The sequence below is a fragment of the Balaenoptera ricei genome, chromosome 20 (genome assembly GCF_028023285.1).
Source record: "Balaenoptera ricei isolate mBalRic1 chromosome 20, mBalRic1.hap2, whole genome shotgun sequence".
NCBI lineage: Eukaryota > Metazoa > Chordata > Mammalia > Artiodactyla > Balaenopteridae > Balaenoptera > Balaenoptera ricei.
In genome coordinates, this window is record NC_082658.1 from 22,468,326 (window position 1) to 22,486,158 (window position 17,833).

The 17,833-nt window shown below is 43.3% G+C and overlaps 1 protein-coding gene across 6 annotated transcripts in view; it reads right to left on the reverse strand.

Moving 5' to 3' along the window:
- Positions 1-1,577: 1,577 nt before the first annotated feature.
- GPATCH8 (G-patch domain containing 8) overlaps positions 1,578-17,833 on the reverse strand; it is a 113,413-nt gene continuing 97,157 nt past the window's right edge. For all 6 annotated transcript variants that reach the window (XM_059906963.1, XM_059906958.1, XM_059906959.1 and 3 more), the window contains 2 exons: positions 12,080-12,210; positions 1,578-7,740 (listed from right to left, as the gene is read on the reverse strand). In XM_059906963.1, coding sequence (XP_059762946.1) covers positions 3,837-7,740; positions 12,080-12,210 — 4,035 coding nt within the window. In that variant the 3' untranslated portion in view covers positions 1,578-3,836. The remainder of the gene's footprint in view (positions 7,741-12,079; positions 12,211-17,833) is intronic.

Sequence of the window (17,833 nt, forward strand, 5' to 3'; positions counted from 1 at the left end):
ACACATAATCAAAATGTTTGTGTTCAACTCTATATAAAACACTCTAAGGGATTAACAGAAAAAAGGAAGTATAAGAATCAGTCCCTCCCTCTCAGAGCTTACAATTTTACTGGGAAGCAATGAGTACAAAATGAACTGCACTCTGATTCTGAAAAGCCAGTAAGCTTACATGGGACAGGGACTTAGATCCTAGAGTCAGGGAGGCCAGCCAGGAAAACGCTACAATAATTCAGTCACGAGGTAAGGGGGAGGTGAAGGTATCCCTGGCAAACGATAATGGAAAGGGTTCACAAGGCCTGAATTAGTCACTGAGGGTGTTGAAGAGGGAGTACTTCCATGTTGCAAGCCCAGGCAGCTGAGGCAGATAGAAGAACCCCTATTGGAATCAGGCAGCTGCACATACCTTCACACAGCATACTCTCTACACGTCAGTCTGCCTCTTTCGCTGACACCTTGGCTGCTCAGAAAATAACTTTTCATTTTCTTTAATTTTTTTGGCCGTGCCACGTGGCTTGTGGGATTTTAGTTCCCTGACCAGAGACTGAACCTGGGCCACTGCAGTGAAAGCACCGAGTCCTAAACACTGGACCTCCCGGGAATTCCCACTTTTCATTTTCATCGTTTATTTTGGGGCAGGGATTTTTCTATTTTAGAGAAGTAGATCTGAGCATCCAACCCAAGGTTCAAGTTGAATAGCTTCTCTTTTGTCAAGGGGAGAACACAGCTGTATGAGAGTAGGAAAGAAATAGACAGTGTACTGTTCCTTCCTGAAAGGTTGAGGAAGAGAGGAAACTAATTTATCACTACAGATCTATGGTTAGCTTTTGATGCTGAACTTTCCCTGCCTTTTGAGACTTTTCCATACAGAAGAGTAGATAGAGGCTTTTATCTGCTCAGTAACAATTAGGACATACTTCCTTTTACCAGGTAGCTCTCAAGCACTGTAGTGGCATTAAAGTGTTGAGGAGAATAATTCAGGACTGGTTCTGGTATACAAAACTCCATCTAGAGGGCAAAGGCCAGGCAGGTGTCTCATCTCATTGCCCTGAAGTCCATCCAAAATCCCAAAACTCAAAGCTAGAAATTCCAAACACATTTAGTGAGCACCTATTTGCCACACATTCTACTACACACAGATTGTACATCTAAAATGAGCAAAAGGATGAAATAGAAGAGAATCTGGGGGGCTTCCCTGGTGGTCCAGTGGTTATGACTCCTCACTTCCACTGCAGGGGGGCACGGGTTCAATCCCTGGTCCGGGAACTAAGACCCCGCATGCCGCTCAGCAAGGCAAAAAAAAAAAAAAAAGAATCTGGGGAAGGGTGGAAAGGAGGTGCACATTCCAAGACAACTACATAAGACTGAGAGAAACGTAACCATTACTTCCTCCCACAGCATAAGCTTTCCCCTCTACTTGGGCAGCTGAGCTTTGAGAAGCACAGTCTAAACATCATATGGTTCATAAGAATCTATGATCACTTCAAACAAGATGTTATTTGTAAACCATAACTCCCTCCATCCCTTCCCCACTCGAGTGGATGGGGCAACAATCACGACAGACTCTAAGTTTCCACAAATCATTGGTTTATTAGAAAGTTCCTTTCCCTAATTTTACAGCATATATATCTCTATCATATGTGATAAAGTTAAATACAATCTGTTATGCTTGTAAGTAAGGATAGGTTATTTCTTTCTTTTTTTTTTTTTTAGTTTTAAAATCACTATTCTGGAAATTAAAGGAAACTGCCTCCAGGAAGGCAGAGAGGCAGCCAGAGTATGGCTCAATCTACAAGCTAATGGGAAGCAGCACAAAAATGTTAATACTGTATTATTTAAATATTTACATGGGCTGAAAGCAAAGAAAAATGAGTCCCTTCACTTCAAACAGATGATTTCATTTTCCAGTGCTAGTCATCAAATAAGCGATGCTTCTGAATCAGATGAGGAGCACTGAACAGGCAGAAGGCTGTCAAGAGTCTTGTTTGCCCAGCACTTGCTTGTCATAAACTCAAAGCCTTTCTCTTTTGGAAATTGAAGAAGAAAGGCAGAACAGAGCCCTGGCCCACGTAAGAAGGGCTTGTTTTTCCTGTCAGGTGACCACCCAACCAATTCTAGCCACAGGAATAGGTAGGGATATGCCAAACAGGGAAGTACTAACTACACCAAAGAAGATGAGACCTACAATATAAACACCTTTGGGTCAGTGTATTAACTAGGTCTGAGAGCCGGGTGAAACGCAAGAAGAGGAGGAAGAGGAATTGAGGTGGTACTTCCCCTGATAAGTGTCATGGGAGAAAAGAAAAAAGGTATCTTTACTGCTTAAACTAAGCTGGGTAGAAGGCATGGAAACTATGAAGCAAAACAATCTGCAGAATCCATAAATGTGCTCACCTCCCAGTAAGTGGAAGAGGAAAAACTGTCCCAACTCTATCATCCTCCAGTCTACTTCTACTTCAGTTTCTAGCCAACCCAAAAGGCACATTAAAAAATTTTGTCAGAGGGGGCTAAGTACTAGGAAGGCAAATGGACTGGCTGGGACAGGCACCCCGGAAACCCAGGAATCCCCCAGGACAATCATACTGAATCTCACTGCTTCCAGAGTATAAAGCTCTTGAATCTCTCTCTCCTCCTCTGTGGGGCGCACCTGTTTCTCTGTATAAAACAGCAAAGCACGTGAGGGAGACTCTGTCGTAACTGAGTATCCCTCTGACACCCCCAGCTGACTGCTGCCCATTAGTTCAAAAAGTCTAGTGCTGGGGGCACCACTTACTGCAAATTTTGTCTCTGCAAAGAATGTTAAACAACGTTCCTTTTTCTGTTTTAACATTTTTATAGTTCATAACTTCAAAAAATACATGAGCTTGATAAAATATACATGCTTAATCATTTTTGCATCTAGCAGAAAACAAATACTTTATTTTTTTGTTTTCATTTTATAACCTTTAAAGTTTCTTAATTCAACTAGGGCAAACATATTTACACAAAGCCACCAGAACAAGGATCACTTAAAGAGCTGGATGTAAAAAATATTATTGCAGTATACTACAAATATGGAACCTTTTTTATATGAGCTACAAAAAGCAGCATTTACGTTTATAGAGTTCAGTGCAATTTTTTACATTAAAAAATCCTATAAATTAAGAAGGAAACATCAACATGACAGAAGAAAATACACCCTTCAGACACATGAGCTCCTCTCTGGGGAAGCACATGGGCGACTCTATGTTCCGCATAGCTTCTATTCATGATAGGATCTTCTTTTCTGGGATATGCAGATGTCTCTTCTGGGATGAGGGACACGAGGACAACAGTGCCAAATGTGTGGCTGTTTGTGTGGGAAGTGGATCGAATGACAGCCTGAGTGGCACCTGGTTCCAGGTCAGACTCCCTTTCCACTTCACCCGGGATAAATAAGGTCACCAAGGTCAAAGACACTGATAAAGCAGGACCAGATGGAAAACCCGCCAGCCAGAGAGGAGGAAGATGTTTTAAAATGTATAGACAAGTGCAGAGGAAAGTAGAGAGAGGAGGGGAGTATCTAAACTCAACAGTTTGGAGATGTTGCCAAAGAGGGGTGGGTAGCACTTACTGGTGTTCCCAAGCTTAGAAACACAGGAGAGGGAGGGACAAACAGAAAGGGGAAAAGGGAAAAAAATCCCTGATAGTAAACCCAAAGCAAACCTCAAATCTAAAACCACCCCTGCAAGCCAAAACTCAACTCTTTGGCTGTCAGACACTGCCCATTCCAGCTTCTACTTGCTGGTATTAATGGCTCAACACCCCAAGGGAAGATTTATGGGTCACCTTCCCTGGCCCTACCTGGGCTCCTATCCAACTCATGTTCCATGGCTGGGGGGGTGCTGCAGGTCCTGACCTGAGAAGATGGGGTGAAGTAGTGGGTGAAGGTGGAGGGCAGTGGCAGCTGCTGCAGCAGGCCGGGGGGCAAGTAGGGTAGGGTAGAGGGCAGCATGTGGAACAGGGTGGAAGGTAAAGGGCCCAGGATGGATGGCTGAGGCGGGAATGATATGGATGGGATGGCTAGCTAGAAAGGTGGCAGGATGGCCAGGGATGATTGAGTGAGTGAGGTGGGACAAGGAAATGGGGGTCAGGTGGGGCTGGGGAATATGATGTACTTGGGCAAGTGGCTGGGGATGAGGGTGGGGGTGAATGCCAATGGCAGCAGCAGCTGCTGCGGCATGATGTTGTAGGATGGCATGCTGAACAGTTGTGATGGAGGTGGCAGAGGCTGTGGCCGGCTGCTGAATGTGGATGGGCTGCAAGGCTGGAGTGGCTGGGGCCAGGGCAGCCGAGGCGGGAAAGGCCTTTACTTGCTTGGCCAGAAGCTGCTGCTGGATGTGTTGCTGCGCGGCCTGCTGGAGCTTGCTGTACTTCTCCATCTCCTCGGGAGTGAAGGTGATGGGCTGGCTTTCCAGTGGGGCTAGGGAAGCATCCTCAACCCCATCAGCTGACTCAATACTAGGCTCCCCACTGGGAGGTGCATAACTGGGGAAGTGCTCAAGGTCTGACGCTATAGGCAGCAAGCTGGATTCCACAGGGCCTGGTTGACTGCCACTATCCAGGGACTCGAGGGTGTCCCCATCACTGGGGTCAGGGAGGTAGTTATGGGAGATGGATGGGTCCCCAGGATAGCAGTCAGAGTGCACTGGGGTGCCTAACGGAGCCACAGGGTGATCAGCAGTAGCTTCTTCAGACTTTGGCTCTTCTGGGGGTGGGTCTGATAAGGGGCCAGCTGTTTCCTCTGAGGAGAACTGATGTCCAAATGGGGCATCACTATTCCCTGGAGGCCCTTCTTCTGTCTCTGACTGCTCTTGCTCTTCCCCCCTTTCTAAACCAGACTCTTCACATTTCTTGGTGTTGGGCTTTCGGGTAGCTGGGAGCTTCCCTATCAGTGGAAGGACAGGCTTATTGCCAAGAGAAGGGGGGAGCTTGGGCCCAAAATAACCTTGTGGAGGGTCCTTGAGCTTGAGCCCGGCTTTATTAGGGGTGGCCAGCACCTCCTCACTCACACTGGGTTTCCTCTCCACTTTCCTTGACTGGATCTTCTCCAGTAGCAGTTTGGCAGTGACAGAGTTCTTGTCTTCAGGGTTGCAGTCACCTTCTGACCCTCTTCCTGGGCCAGTGTTGCTGTTCTGGGAGGGTGGGCCTATCCCTTTACCATCATCTCCTCTGCCATCTTCTTTCTTCTTCTCCCCGGAACCTTCTCCCCGGCCTGATCGGAAATAGTGGGGAGACTGGGAGCGGTAGATTTTAGAGCGAATGAAGTCTCGACGACCAGAACGCCTCTCCTCAGGGCTCTCGTGACCCCATGATCCCTTCCTGGAGCCTGATCTCTGTGAAGGGCTCCGGGTGCTGCGGCTGCGGTCCCGGCTATAGCTCCGACTCCGCTGCCAGCTGTGGACTGTGGTGCTGCGGCTTCTCCGTTTGCTCCGGCTGCGACTACAACTGCTGCTGTGGCTGCGGCCCCTGGATCTTGAGCGCTCCCTAGTATGACTCCGAGATCGGCTTCGGGACTGGCTGCAACTGAGGCTATAGTCATCATCAGAAGATGAATATTTGTGCCGCTTGGACCGGTGCTTGGAACTGGTATAGTCTGAGTCATCAGAGTCGTGGGAGCGCTTGGAGTGCCTTCGTGATCGGTCACTATAATCACTATAGCTGTCATCAGAGTAACTGTGTTGTCTACTATAGCAGCTCTGGTCTGAAGAAGCATCTGAGCTACTTGAGTAAGAACGCCGGGAGGAACGGCGAGAAGAATGGTGCCGGCCAGACCGTGAGCGGCTACGGGAATGCTCACTGCCCGACTCTTCTTCCTCCTCTTCCTCCTCCTCCTCCTCACTGTACTGGGATGGAGACTTCTGGTGCAGCCGGCGTGACGAAGCATCATCACTATCCTCATCTCCACTACTGGGTCGACTTCGATGGCTGGATCGGCTGCTCCATTTGCTGCTAGCTCTTTGCTGACAGGACGAAGTTGGAGGTTCACCTTTGTGTTTCCTCCCACCATGATCTTGGGAGCTGCCACCACCTCCACCTTCATCCTTCTTGCCACTGCTCCCTTCTTCAGCTGGAATGGCTCTCCGCTGGGAATCATCTTGGGCTCGCCGCCGTCTTCTCGGTGGTGCAGGGCTACCACTACCAGGGGGTTCTGGTTTGGGCCCCCGTTCAGAATCTGCTGGGGCTGATGACTTATTCTTCTTTCGTTTTCGCTTCTTGCGCTTCTTAGACTTCTCCCCAGACTCTGCCTTAGAGCTTTTCTCTTCTGGGTCAGGCTTGTGTTTCCGTTTGTGTTTGCTGGATTTTTTGTGCTTCTTCTTCTTTTTGTGTCGGTGGGACTTCCCAGATCGTTCTTTCTTGCTAGGAAGGCTTCTCCCCGTGTCTTCTGTCTCTGACCCATGGCTACCCCCAGGCTCCTGCTTATTCAGGGTGCTACAGGCAGACCCTGAAGCAGGTGCATCTATTCTGCCTCCTGAAGAATGTTCTACATTCTCTCCCTCCTCCTTGCTTTTATTTGGCTCACTAGGATCAAGGCTTTGGAGATGGTCCTTTGAGGAGCCTCCTATATCCTTTGGTTTTTCTGTCCCTTTAGCTCTGGCATCTTTGTTCCTTGAAAGCTTGAAGTCAAAGTACAAAGGATTACAACTGTAAGAAATGGAGGGTTCTGCCTTCGTGAAAATTAGTAGTTCTGATGGCCACTGGAGGGCAGTGCTTTCATCTTTGCTTAAAACGGGAAAGAAGGGACCAGTAGGATGTTTGGGTCCCTCCTGGCTTTCTTTCCCTGCTGGAGTGGCCTGAGAGATTTCTTTAGGAGGATTAGACTCACACATTTGGATCTCTGAATCCTTCTGACTCTGACTCTCTAAACTATGCTCACTTACATCCCCTCCTGAGGCCTTCTTTGTCTCAGCTTTGCTTTCAGGCTCTGAGGGCTCAGCCACACTGGTTTCCATCTGCTGTTCAGAGACTTCACCAACTGTCTTTTCTGCTCCTTGGCTTGCTGCCACCTTGATGCAGCCTTTAGGCTTGGGAGAACTACTTTTTTTGCTGTCTAGGGCATTCTTTGGGTGTGTACTATTATCACCTTCCATTTGTTCACTGGCTCTCATAAAGAGTAGGAAAGGAAAATTAGGTTTTACTTTGCAGTGTGCTGGGGGGATGTAGTGGTAATACTCTGGCTCTGTAGCCCCAGCCCCTTCTTCTCGCTTCATTCTTTTTAACTTAGATAATGTTGAGGCAAGGGACCCTCCGTCCTGAGGGTCTTCATCCTCTTTTTTACCATCAATATTACTGCTACCATCGGAGTCTCCCATCTTCTGCAGTCCTTGGTCTGCACCCTTCTCATCAGCTTTTGTTCCATCTTCAGAGGTCCCTTCCTCTGCATGGTCCTTGAAAACTGATGCTATTGATTCGAGTTTGACAGGAGCCTTCTTGGCAAAAGAAAATGACACTCCCAATTTTTGCAGTGGGGTCCCCAGATTATTCTTAATGCCAAAGCTGATGCCTTGAGAGGCTAGCCCAGGAGACTGTGTCAGTCCAGTGGTATTAGTGATTTGTACTGCAGTGAAAGGGCCTCCTTTATCTGTGGAGAATTCAGATCCCAGGCCACAAGTGGCAGTGGCACTTGTGCCACTGTTTGTTGCTGATTCTTCTTTATCATCATCTCCACCTTCTTCATCTACAGCCACTGTGGTTGGTCTGAACATGGGACCACTTCCAGGTGCACTACACAATGGTTTAGAAAAATGAAAAACAAAAAAAACAGGTTTAGGGAACATTTCATACCTCCTTTTTTTTTAATTTTTGGCCTCCCCACGCAGCATGTAGGACCTTAGTTCCCCGACCAGGGATCAAATACGCACCCCCTGCAGTGGAAGGAAGCATGGAGTCTTAACCACTGGACCACCAGGGAAGTCCCTCATACTTCTTATATGATACTAATCCCTTATGCTTGACCATTCATCACAGGCAGATCTTAAAGACACTGAGTGATGGTCATTCCCCAGCCCTGTGCTAACAAAAGGAACTTCCTCAGTGAGGTTAGGCAAAGTCTCACACTACTAATCTACCAAGCTACATTCGCAGGGATAGCCAGTTACTGCTGTTTCTTCCTTCGCTGTCTAAAATATAAAAACTGAAGTTTACCTCTCAATTCGAATACACTATCATTACTGTCTGGTACAGCCCACCTGTCCTGTATCCATTCTTAATTCTTATTGTATCATCCTACCCATCAGTATGCCATCAAACATATGGCTGAACATCTATTCACAAAGGTTGCACAGTTCACCCTTGAATACAGGTTTGCAGGTTTGAACTGCGAGGGCCCACTTATGCACAGATTTTTTTTTCAATAAATACATATCACACAATCTGTGGCTGGTTGAATCCGTGGATGTGGAACCACAAATACGGAGGGTTGACTACAAAATTATACACAGATCTTTGACTGTGTAGGCGTGTGGGGGGGCTGGGGGGTCACTGGCACCCCTAACCTCCACATTGTTCAAGGATCAACTGTATTTCATACAGCTAAAAAACAAAACAAAACAAAAAAACCCTCAATTTCTTCTGTGCTTTCAAATTTCAATTTTTAAAAACATGCCTATTCCCTGAGTTGAACACAGTCAGAAACCTCCACTGTGCTACGCTATGATGGTTTGTGGTTAGGTTAGTATGTCTGTTACAGAAACTAAGAGTCTGTGCCTATCTCCTGGCACCATGCCCAAGCATCAGCTTTAGTTTTGTGATACTTTCTGGGCATTCCATACAGTGATCATAATTCTACCAAGGACCTTCTCAGCTTTGAAAACAGGAGCACCAAGGAACCTCAAAGCCAGTGTTTTAAACTCCTGTCATGTCTGAAATTTTTACAGTGTGTGGATTATACAGGTATCTCTCAAGCCAAACTCAAGAACTGAAGAGAATTATTTGGATGAAGTCCTTTTAATCTAAACCCTAGCTACTAGCTGCCCTAAACTCAGGGACCAAATATATTTGGATAATATAGTATCCCCTTTGCTATCTGAACTGTTGTTATTGTGGGATGGAACCCACAAGATTTAGGCAGCAAGAGATACTCTCACTGTGTCACAAAACCTATCCCATGGCAAAGAAACCCTCAAATTGAATTTTTAAAAATTTATTTTGACCTTTTGCTTAGTCTTTGCCACGCTACTTCAATAACACTATGGGGTCACGCATTACTCCTAGGACAATGAAAGACCTGACGATGGGCCAAAACCTTCTTTTATTCTCCCAAGAGATTACTTGGTCATCTTTTAACTGTTTATTTCTAAAACAGAACTAATGCTGCACAGCGTGGCCAAAAAATAAATAAATAAATAATAAAACATTCACTACCAAAGAAAAACACGTATTAGAATATGTCCCAGGGCTTCCCTGGTGGCGCAGTGGTTAAGAATCCGCCTGCCAATGCAGGGGACATGGGTTCGAGCAGCCCTGGTCTGGGAAGATCCCACATGCCACGGAGCAACTAAGCCCGTGCACCACAACTACTGAGCCTGCGCTCTAGAGCCTGCAAGCCACAACTACTGAGCCCGTGCGCCACAGCTACTGAAGCCCGCGTGCCTAGAGCCCGTGCTCCGCAACAAGAGAAGCCACCGCAGTGAGAAGCCCGTACGCCGCAACAAAGAGTAGTCCCCGCTCGCCGCAACTAGAGAAAAGCCCATGTGCAGCAATGAAGACCCAATGCAGCCAAAAATAAAATAAATTTATAAAAAAATAAACAAATAAAAATAAAATAAAATATGTCCAGAACTAGAAAGTGGTCTGGTATATATATTTTTAATATTTGATTTATTTTAAAAATAAATTTATTTATTTATTTATTTTTGGCTGCGTTGGGTCTTCATTGCAGTGCAAGGGCTTTCCTCTGGTTACGGCGAAGGGGGGCTACTCTTCATTGTGGTGCGCGGGCTTCTCACTGCGGTGGCTTCTCTTGTTGTGGAGCACAGGCTCTAGGCGCGCAGGCTTCACTAGTTGTGGTTCGTGGGCTCTAGAGCACAGGCTCAGTAGTTGTGGCACACGGGCTTCGTTGCTCCACGGCATGTAGGATCTTCCCGGACCAGGGCTCGAACCCGTGTCCCCTGCATTGGCAGGCGGATTCTTAACCACTGTGCCACCAGGGAAGTCCGAGGTAGTATATATATTTTTAAGGAGGTACCCTTGCTACAAGTCCAAGAGGAATGTGTTTAACATAAAGAGCTGCCAAAGAAGGAATCAGAACCAGTTTAATAGGCATTTTAACTCAACATTAGAGCTCATGGGTTAATTCTGTTTCAAAACTTACACTATATGTGTTCTTTCCCTTCCTCCTTCCTCCAAAACACAAGAGAAGTAAATAAGTAAAAGGATCCAGAGACAAAAATCCAGAAAGTCTATGATCTTGGAAACTCTGGCCCCAACTTGGTTGTAAAGTTTTAAAAGCCACAGTCATAGCTTCTCCTTCCACCGTAACCAGTTCCTCCTTTGTTACTGGCCAGCCATTAAAAACAAACATAGGGACCTAAGTCCTTCGGATTGAGGCCCATACCTCATGAACTCTCAGATGCTCAAAGACTGGGTCCCCAAAGTCTAGTCGCTTGGAAATTCAGCCCTAGGTGGGATAAATTCCACCTAAGGCTAAACACCAGCCCCAAATTTATCATCAAGAACCATGAAGGAACATTAAAAACAACACTCAAGAAGGCAGGAATCTACAGAGAAATAAATGGATAGAATTTCCTAGGTTTTAATGTTTAGTTCTAACTCTACTCTATAGTACTTAAAAGGCAGTTACAACACTTGAATCTGTGCCCAGTAGAATACTGTGATGTATATGCTTTTCTACATAAGAATAATATTGGAGGGGAATTCCCTGGTCTAGTGGTTAGGATTTGGCGCTTTCACTGCCGTGGCCCAGGGTTCAATCCCTGGTCAGGGAACTGACATCCCGCAAGCCGTGCAGGGCAGTCAAAAAAAAAAGAAAAAAAAAGTTGGAAAATGGGAATAATAATTGTTGCATAATTTACTGATTTACTGAGCATCTTCTATGTGCTAGGAACTCTTTTATAAGCACTTTGATATAACAACTTAATGACTTCTTACAACAACTATAAGAAATAAATTGTGATCATTTCATCTTACAGATAAGGAAACTGAGGCAAAGAGCTTGGATAACTATGGTCACAAAGATCATAGGATACGGCCTCAGGAGCGCAAATTCTTAAGCAATATGTTATACTCCAAGTATAGATATGCTTTTAGTTTGAAAGAAGGATCTATTAAATTTATTTTATTTTTTATTTATTTATTTTTGGCTGTGTTGGGTCTTCGTTGCTGCACATGGGCTTCCTCTAGTTGTGGCCAGCGGGGGCTACTCTTCGTTGCGGTGCGTGGGCTTCTCATTGCGGTGGTTTCTCTTGTTGCGGAGCATGGGCTCTAGGCGCGCAGGCTTCAGTAGTTGTGGCTCGTGGGCTCCAGAGCGCAGGCTCAGTAGTTGTGGCGCATGGGCTTAGTTGCTCTGTGGCATGTGGGATCTTCCTGGCCCAGGGCTCAAACCCGTGTCCCCTGCATTGGCAGGTGGATTCTTAACCACTGCACCACCAGGGAAGTCCCTGAAAGAAGGATCTATTAAAAACTGAAGGATTGGGCTTCCCTGGTGGCGCAGTGGTTAAGAATCCGCCTGCCAATGCAGGGGACACGGGTTCAAGCCCTGGTCCGGGAAGATCCCACATGCCGTGGAGCAACTCAACCTGCGTGCCACAACTACTGAAGCCTGCGTGCCTAGAGCCTGTGCTCTGCAACAAGAGAAGCCACCGCAAGGAGAAGCCCGCGCACCCCAACGAAGAGTAGCCCCCGCTCACCGCAACTAGAGAAAGCCCCACACGTAGCAATGAAGACCCAATGCAGCCAAAAATAAATAAATAAAATTAAAAAAAGAAAAGAAAAACTGAAGGATTATATGTCAATTATACCTCAATTTTTAAAAAAACAGATTATAACTCTTAAATCTTAAGGGTTATAATTATTTGTAGAATGCTCGGAGAGAAAATGTCCTCACCATTCAGCTTGTTTTCTTTGCTCTGCCAACTCGTGGAGCCGCCGTAGGGCTTTCTCCTGCTTCTTCTCATCTTTGCGGGATCTTGAAGAGACATTTCGAGCAAACTCTCTCTGCTTGAGATCTTTCAATCTCTGGGTAACAAAAGAAAGGAACAGGGAATGGGTGATTTAGAATAACTTGGGGATCCTGAAAGCAAGGCTTTCAGAATATTTACCCATAATCAATGGTTATAGCACTAGCGTAGAATACATTGTTATACTCTCTTATGGTAATTGAAAACACAATGGCTGATTACTTTGGGTAAAGCACTTGGAGTATCTGCATTCATAATTAGGACAGCATACCATTTGCTTTATTGGGCAAAATTAAATAATTTCAGAAGCAACAAGCAACACCAGGAGAAAAGAACACTAGAAGAAAAGAAAAGGGACTATTTAATCACCTGCTCTTCCAGGATGCAAAACTAGACAAATAGAACATGAGTTAAATTGTAATAACACAAGCCAAAGAGAACAGAAAGGGGTTAAGCTAGTATAGAAAATTACCCAGGTGTAAGATCTTAAAAAGCAATGTACAGCTTACATGGGGAGGTTATCTGAATCATTTGGACTAATAGAAAGCATACTTTTATTTCACCATAAAAAGGTGCTATTCTTTTCATCATGAACAGTTTTCTTGCTAACTAATCAAACAAACCATCTTCCAGTGCTTGCATGTTCAGAGCTCACCAGTCTGACCACTTTCATCTGGTCAGTCTGCTGAAATTAGAGAGGAATATGTGTGGCTTTTCATTCCTTCATGGCCCTGAGAGGAACATCCAGGGAATGAGATGGGAGAGTAGAGACAAGTCAAAGTATTACTTAAAATCCTGATAAAAGAATGGGTCTTTTATTCTCAGAAGCTACTATATATAATTTTCCTTAAAACAAAACAAAAACAGCAACGTTATGACACACTGATGACAGACTCCAGACATATCTATCTGCAATGAAGACATAACTAAAATTATTTTCAACATACTAGATAATATAAAAGCAAACAAACCAAAACACATACATTAACCTATGCTTTTACAATAGCATTGGGAAAAGGAATCTGACCCAACATAAAGTGGACATTGCTTTGTTGGAAAGGCATGATGTTCAACAGACAGAGGAATTTTCTTATCTAATATTTATGAAATGTGTTTTGAATCTTTTTGAATTGGGAGGGGAAAAGGGTAGAAAGACACACACAAAAAAAGATACACAGCTAAAGACACTAGTAGAAAAACTCACTCTTGTGATCTGGGCTCCCAAATTAGAAGGATTTGCTTTCAATACATCAGCTGAAAATGTCACATCACAAAGAAAAAAAAAAAGTAAAAAATAAAACAAGAATGGAAGAGAAAAAAAAAATAAAGCAAGCATTACTACACAAGCTCTCTTAGTGAATGTGCAAACTATTATACTGAACAATCAGGGATAAAGCCATCAACTCTAAAAGGGTTGGGGAGAAGGGAAGTACCTATACAAAACATGTATGTGTACATACACACAGACTGACACAGTAATAATCCCTTCTAGATAAATGGAACCATCTCCATTCCTTTAGGAAAAATGGTTACAGAACTTCAGGAAAGACCACTGTGGTCTAAAAGCAGTTAGTCTTATTTTCATTTACCTTTATTTTGGGGGCGTTCAAGTAACCAAGAGATGGCAAAATTGTTTTACTGAGGCTGGCTGCTCAGAATTAAGATTTTTATAAAAATCACTTCAAGATGGAGGAGCTCCAATTTCCTCCTTCCAAGGAGAATGGGGCAGAGAGAAAGAGCCTGTCAGGACTACTCTATGATTATTTTAGGCCACAAACCCAGTTTTTTCCTGCCCCAAACACTTAACAGGCTCTCTAGCCAAGATTTAAATAGAATGATATGTTTTTCTCATTTCTGCTGTCTTTTCTCTAGCCACCTCATAAGCCTGGAAAATCTCCCCATGCCCAGTCATTCCCTTCCCTCTTACACTTTTAGGAGTTATTTCCCAAACTACAGGACACTGTCTAAAAGAATGAGCATTTTATCAAAGTCTGGAGTCTCCAAGCTAAGTCAATGATTTCCAATCATTCAGCAGCCACCTGGTACAAACTTGCAGTTGAAGGGATAGAACTATTTCCACATCAGCCTGAAGACACCCTATCTCAAATTCCCACCACAATATAATTAAAGGTAGGGAGGGAAGAAAATGGGATGATGTCAATAAAACAAGTTCAAATCGTGGTCCTATACAGGGTGTAGCAAACACTCCTGTATCACCTTTACAAACTTTATAGTTAAGACTGGGGTCTTAAAAATAGAATTGGGAACCCTAGAATTCTAACCCAAACCTTAAAGACAGGGCTTGGCAACTCTCCCAAACCCAAAATGTATATTTGGGGTCTCTCTCAGATAAGGGTGTTCTGATGATAAAAATGGATTCCTAACTCCAAGTCTCTCCTTTCTTCTCAGGGTCAAACTAAATTCCCCTCACAAAGTCTCTACTGATCCCTCACATAACATAGCATTTTTCGTCTTTGTGAACTGTCTTATTAGCACTTTGTTATAGCAGTGATCTAGCAATCATCATATTTAGCCTGACTATACTTATTCCTGTCTTTCAGAAGGGCAGTTTGTGTAAAATTTCAGAGTCAGAAAGACTTGGGTTCAAATCCATTAATTACTGGCCGAGTGGTTTCACCTCTCTGAGCTGCAATTCCCTCATTAGAAAAACAGGGCTATCTAGCAATAGATTTACGAGATTAAGTGTCAAAATAAATACAAGTAAAGCACTTAGTTTGTCCAAACTGTTCAATACTGCCCCTTCCCCTTTATTTGGGGCAGGGACTATGGCTTATCTTTATAATCAACCCTGCAGCATAAGGAGCAGCGCCAAGGCTACAGAACTCATCTGGTAAATGGCTGGTGAATAATTTGGCTTAAACACTGGATCCTTGATTTTTGACAAATCTTCGTTACCACCTGTAGGAAAGTTTGATATGAAATGTTTTCATGTATCAATATTTACTAGGGACATATTCAAGCTAAATAATGTTTTTCCTAGTTATTACTCTCATACAGTAAGGAAGTCTCTCTCTCTCTCTTTTTTTTTTTGGCCACGCTGTGTGGCATGCAGGATCTTAGTTCCCCAACCAGGGACTGAACCCAGGCACCGGCAGTGAAAACATCAAGTCCTAGCCACTGGATCACGAGGGAATTTCCCAAAGTCTCATTCCTTAGAGAACCAAAAAGCCTAAAAATTTAAACCCCTTACTCCTGAACAGAATTGGGCCAATGGCAAAAAAGATACTGACCAGAAACTTCTCAATTTCCCATCTAAAAAGTAATTTTCATAAAGGTACAAGGCCCTCATTCAGAATCAGATTTTCCAGTTGCCTATTTTATTCCAAAAGGCTACCAAGCTTGGCTCATATGCCACTGAGTACCCGTATGAAATTCTCTCTGTGTGTGACCTGTACTTTTTACTTTCCACTTAAATTCTGAAGAGGAACTCAACTTTAGATAGCTTTTTCAAGGCAAGAATAGAGGAGCAACATAACTGACTGTCAGAGAAGAGACAGAGTTCAAGTAAGGAGACCAAAAAGTACAGATGTGTCATCAATCCAAAAACTATTTTCAAAGGCTGAGCAAATTCCATACTGTACACACAAATTCAAGTTAGCCTCCAAACTAGCACACAGTCTAATCTGAATGGATCTAATTAATCATTTAAGGTGACTCCAAAGCTACTATGTCCTTATCTCAGAAAATTATAAAGTATGCTTTCTGAAGAGTTACTAATAAATTTGCTTATTTATTTATGTTTACTACTATAAATTTAAGCCACATAACACATTTTTAGCTGAAAAATATTTGATTCAAGGGAAAGGAGACCAAACCCCATTCATAATGAAAGGGTTTGAAGATCTTGTCCTCCTGAAAAACGAATAGCATATTTCCATAAAAGTATACATCTGTGGCAGAGAACATAATTTCTCACTGATTTTCACTCACATGGTAGCTGGGGTTTCTATTAAATTTCCCAAAAGACCAGTAGAGGGAAGAACTTAACAAATAACCCAGCACTTGAAATACCCATCCACTGCTGGGCTAAAGACCACTTCAAATGTAAATGACATTCTAGTTCTTAAAACTAGCTAAACAGCACTGTGTTGGCAGAAAAATATCTACTCCAGACACAAAATCCTGCTCCACTATCCATCTGCAAACAAATTAAACCAGAGAAATGAGAATCTGGTAAATCTTACCAGGTTTTCAGTGTAGGTGATATATTTGTCCACATTATCAATAATGTGGAGTGTCAATAGCAAGAAGTGGCACTGTGTTTGAGCTGGGAATGAATGAGACAGTTTTCCCTATCAACAAAAGATAACAAGGATCTCAGTCTAATAAAATACTTTTTATATCTTTTGATGCTACTCTTCTCTCCTGAATCACAACAAAATTTGATGTTAGAAGCTTATATTTGATTGAGTATACTTTACTAGGAATAAATCTATTATCTTTATCAAGTATTTTAAATCTATTATTGCAATTTAAAGAATAACAACATTGTTTCCATGTGAAGGGAATTTCAGGCATCAGAAAACAGGCAGAGTATTTTCTATTGCCACTAAAAATCCTATGTTCTAATATTTACTCAATTCTAAAGAGAAACCTAATTCTGTCTCTTCAGGGTCCGAAGATTATCTGTGATTTCTTTTTCTCACCAGACAGCAATCTCACTCTCCCAGAGATTGTTCTCAGTTTTCCTTTATAACTAACCCTGCAATGCACACACCATTGTCTATGGCACAAAAGAGATGTTCAGTAAACATTTATCAAACTGGTTTCAGTTTTAAAATCAGTTATTGCGAAAGGGAACACATACATATTTTTACGTATTATTTGTTGGTTACGAACAGAGATGGAGAATGGTGATCAAAGCAGCAGTGGTTGCTTGCAACTCAATCTGTTTTTCTGCCTAAACATGATCCAGCCCTTTCTGAACTCAACTACTCCCTTTCCATTATGCCAACAACCCCACATACCCAAAATCCACGGCCTCTTCTTCCCACTGTTTCCTGCCTCTCTCCAATGACATATAACATTAATGAGGAACTCCTTTCCCCACCAAAACTGGAGTAGTCATGCTGTAGTTGCTTGGCCAGGTTACCCACTTCAAGTCTCAGTGTTTGATGCCTCTGGATGAGACCAGCCAGAACATCGCCATGTGATGAGGGAGGGAAAAGACCAGTAGAGAACACAGAAAGCCTCAGCGTTAAACTACTCACAGAAAAAATATTATAGTTGAAAGGTTAAGTAAATCCAAGTTACTGGGCATGAGGTGTAAATTCTTCTTTTAGCACATGCATATCAGTAAGTGATGAAAATGAGTTTTATTCAGTAACAGAGAAAACCAAATGTTTGGTAACAGAAAACACTAATGATGATTACAGATACTGAAAAAAATCAGAGGGGAAATAGAGAAGTATACATTCTTTTGGCTAGGTAACAGTAGTTCTAATAGTCATTTATGGCAATACCATTTGTGCCCAATTACTCTGAAACACAATGACTTAATATCATTTGGTTAATATCAAATTAATTTGTCATAAAATCACTGTGTTATATTTGCTTTATGTTCAGAAATACAGCAAAAAGCCTTAAAAGTATGTTATATTCTTTAATAGCACCAGGTGTATACTGCTTTAAGGTATTTTTCACACACACACATCCCCCCC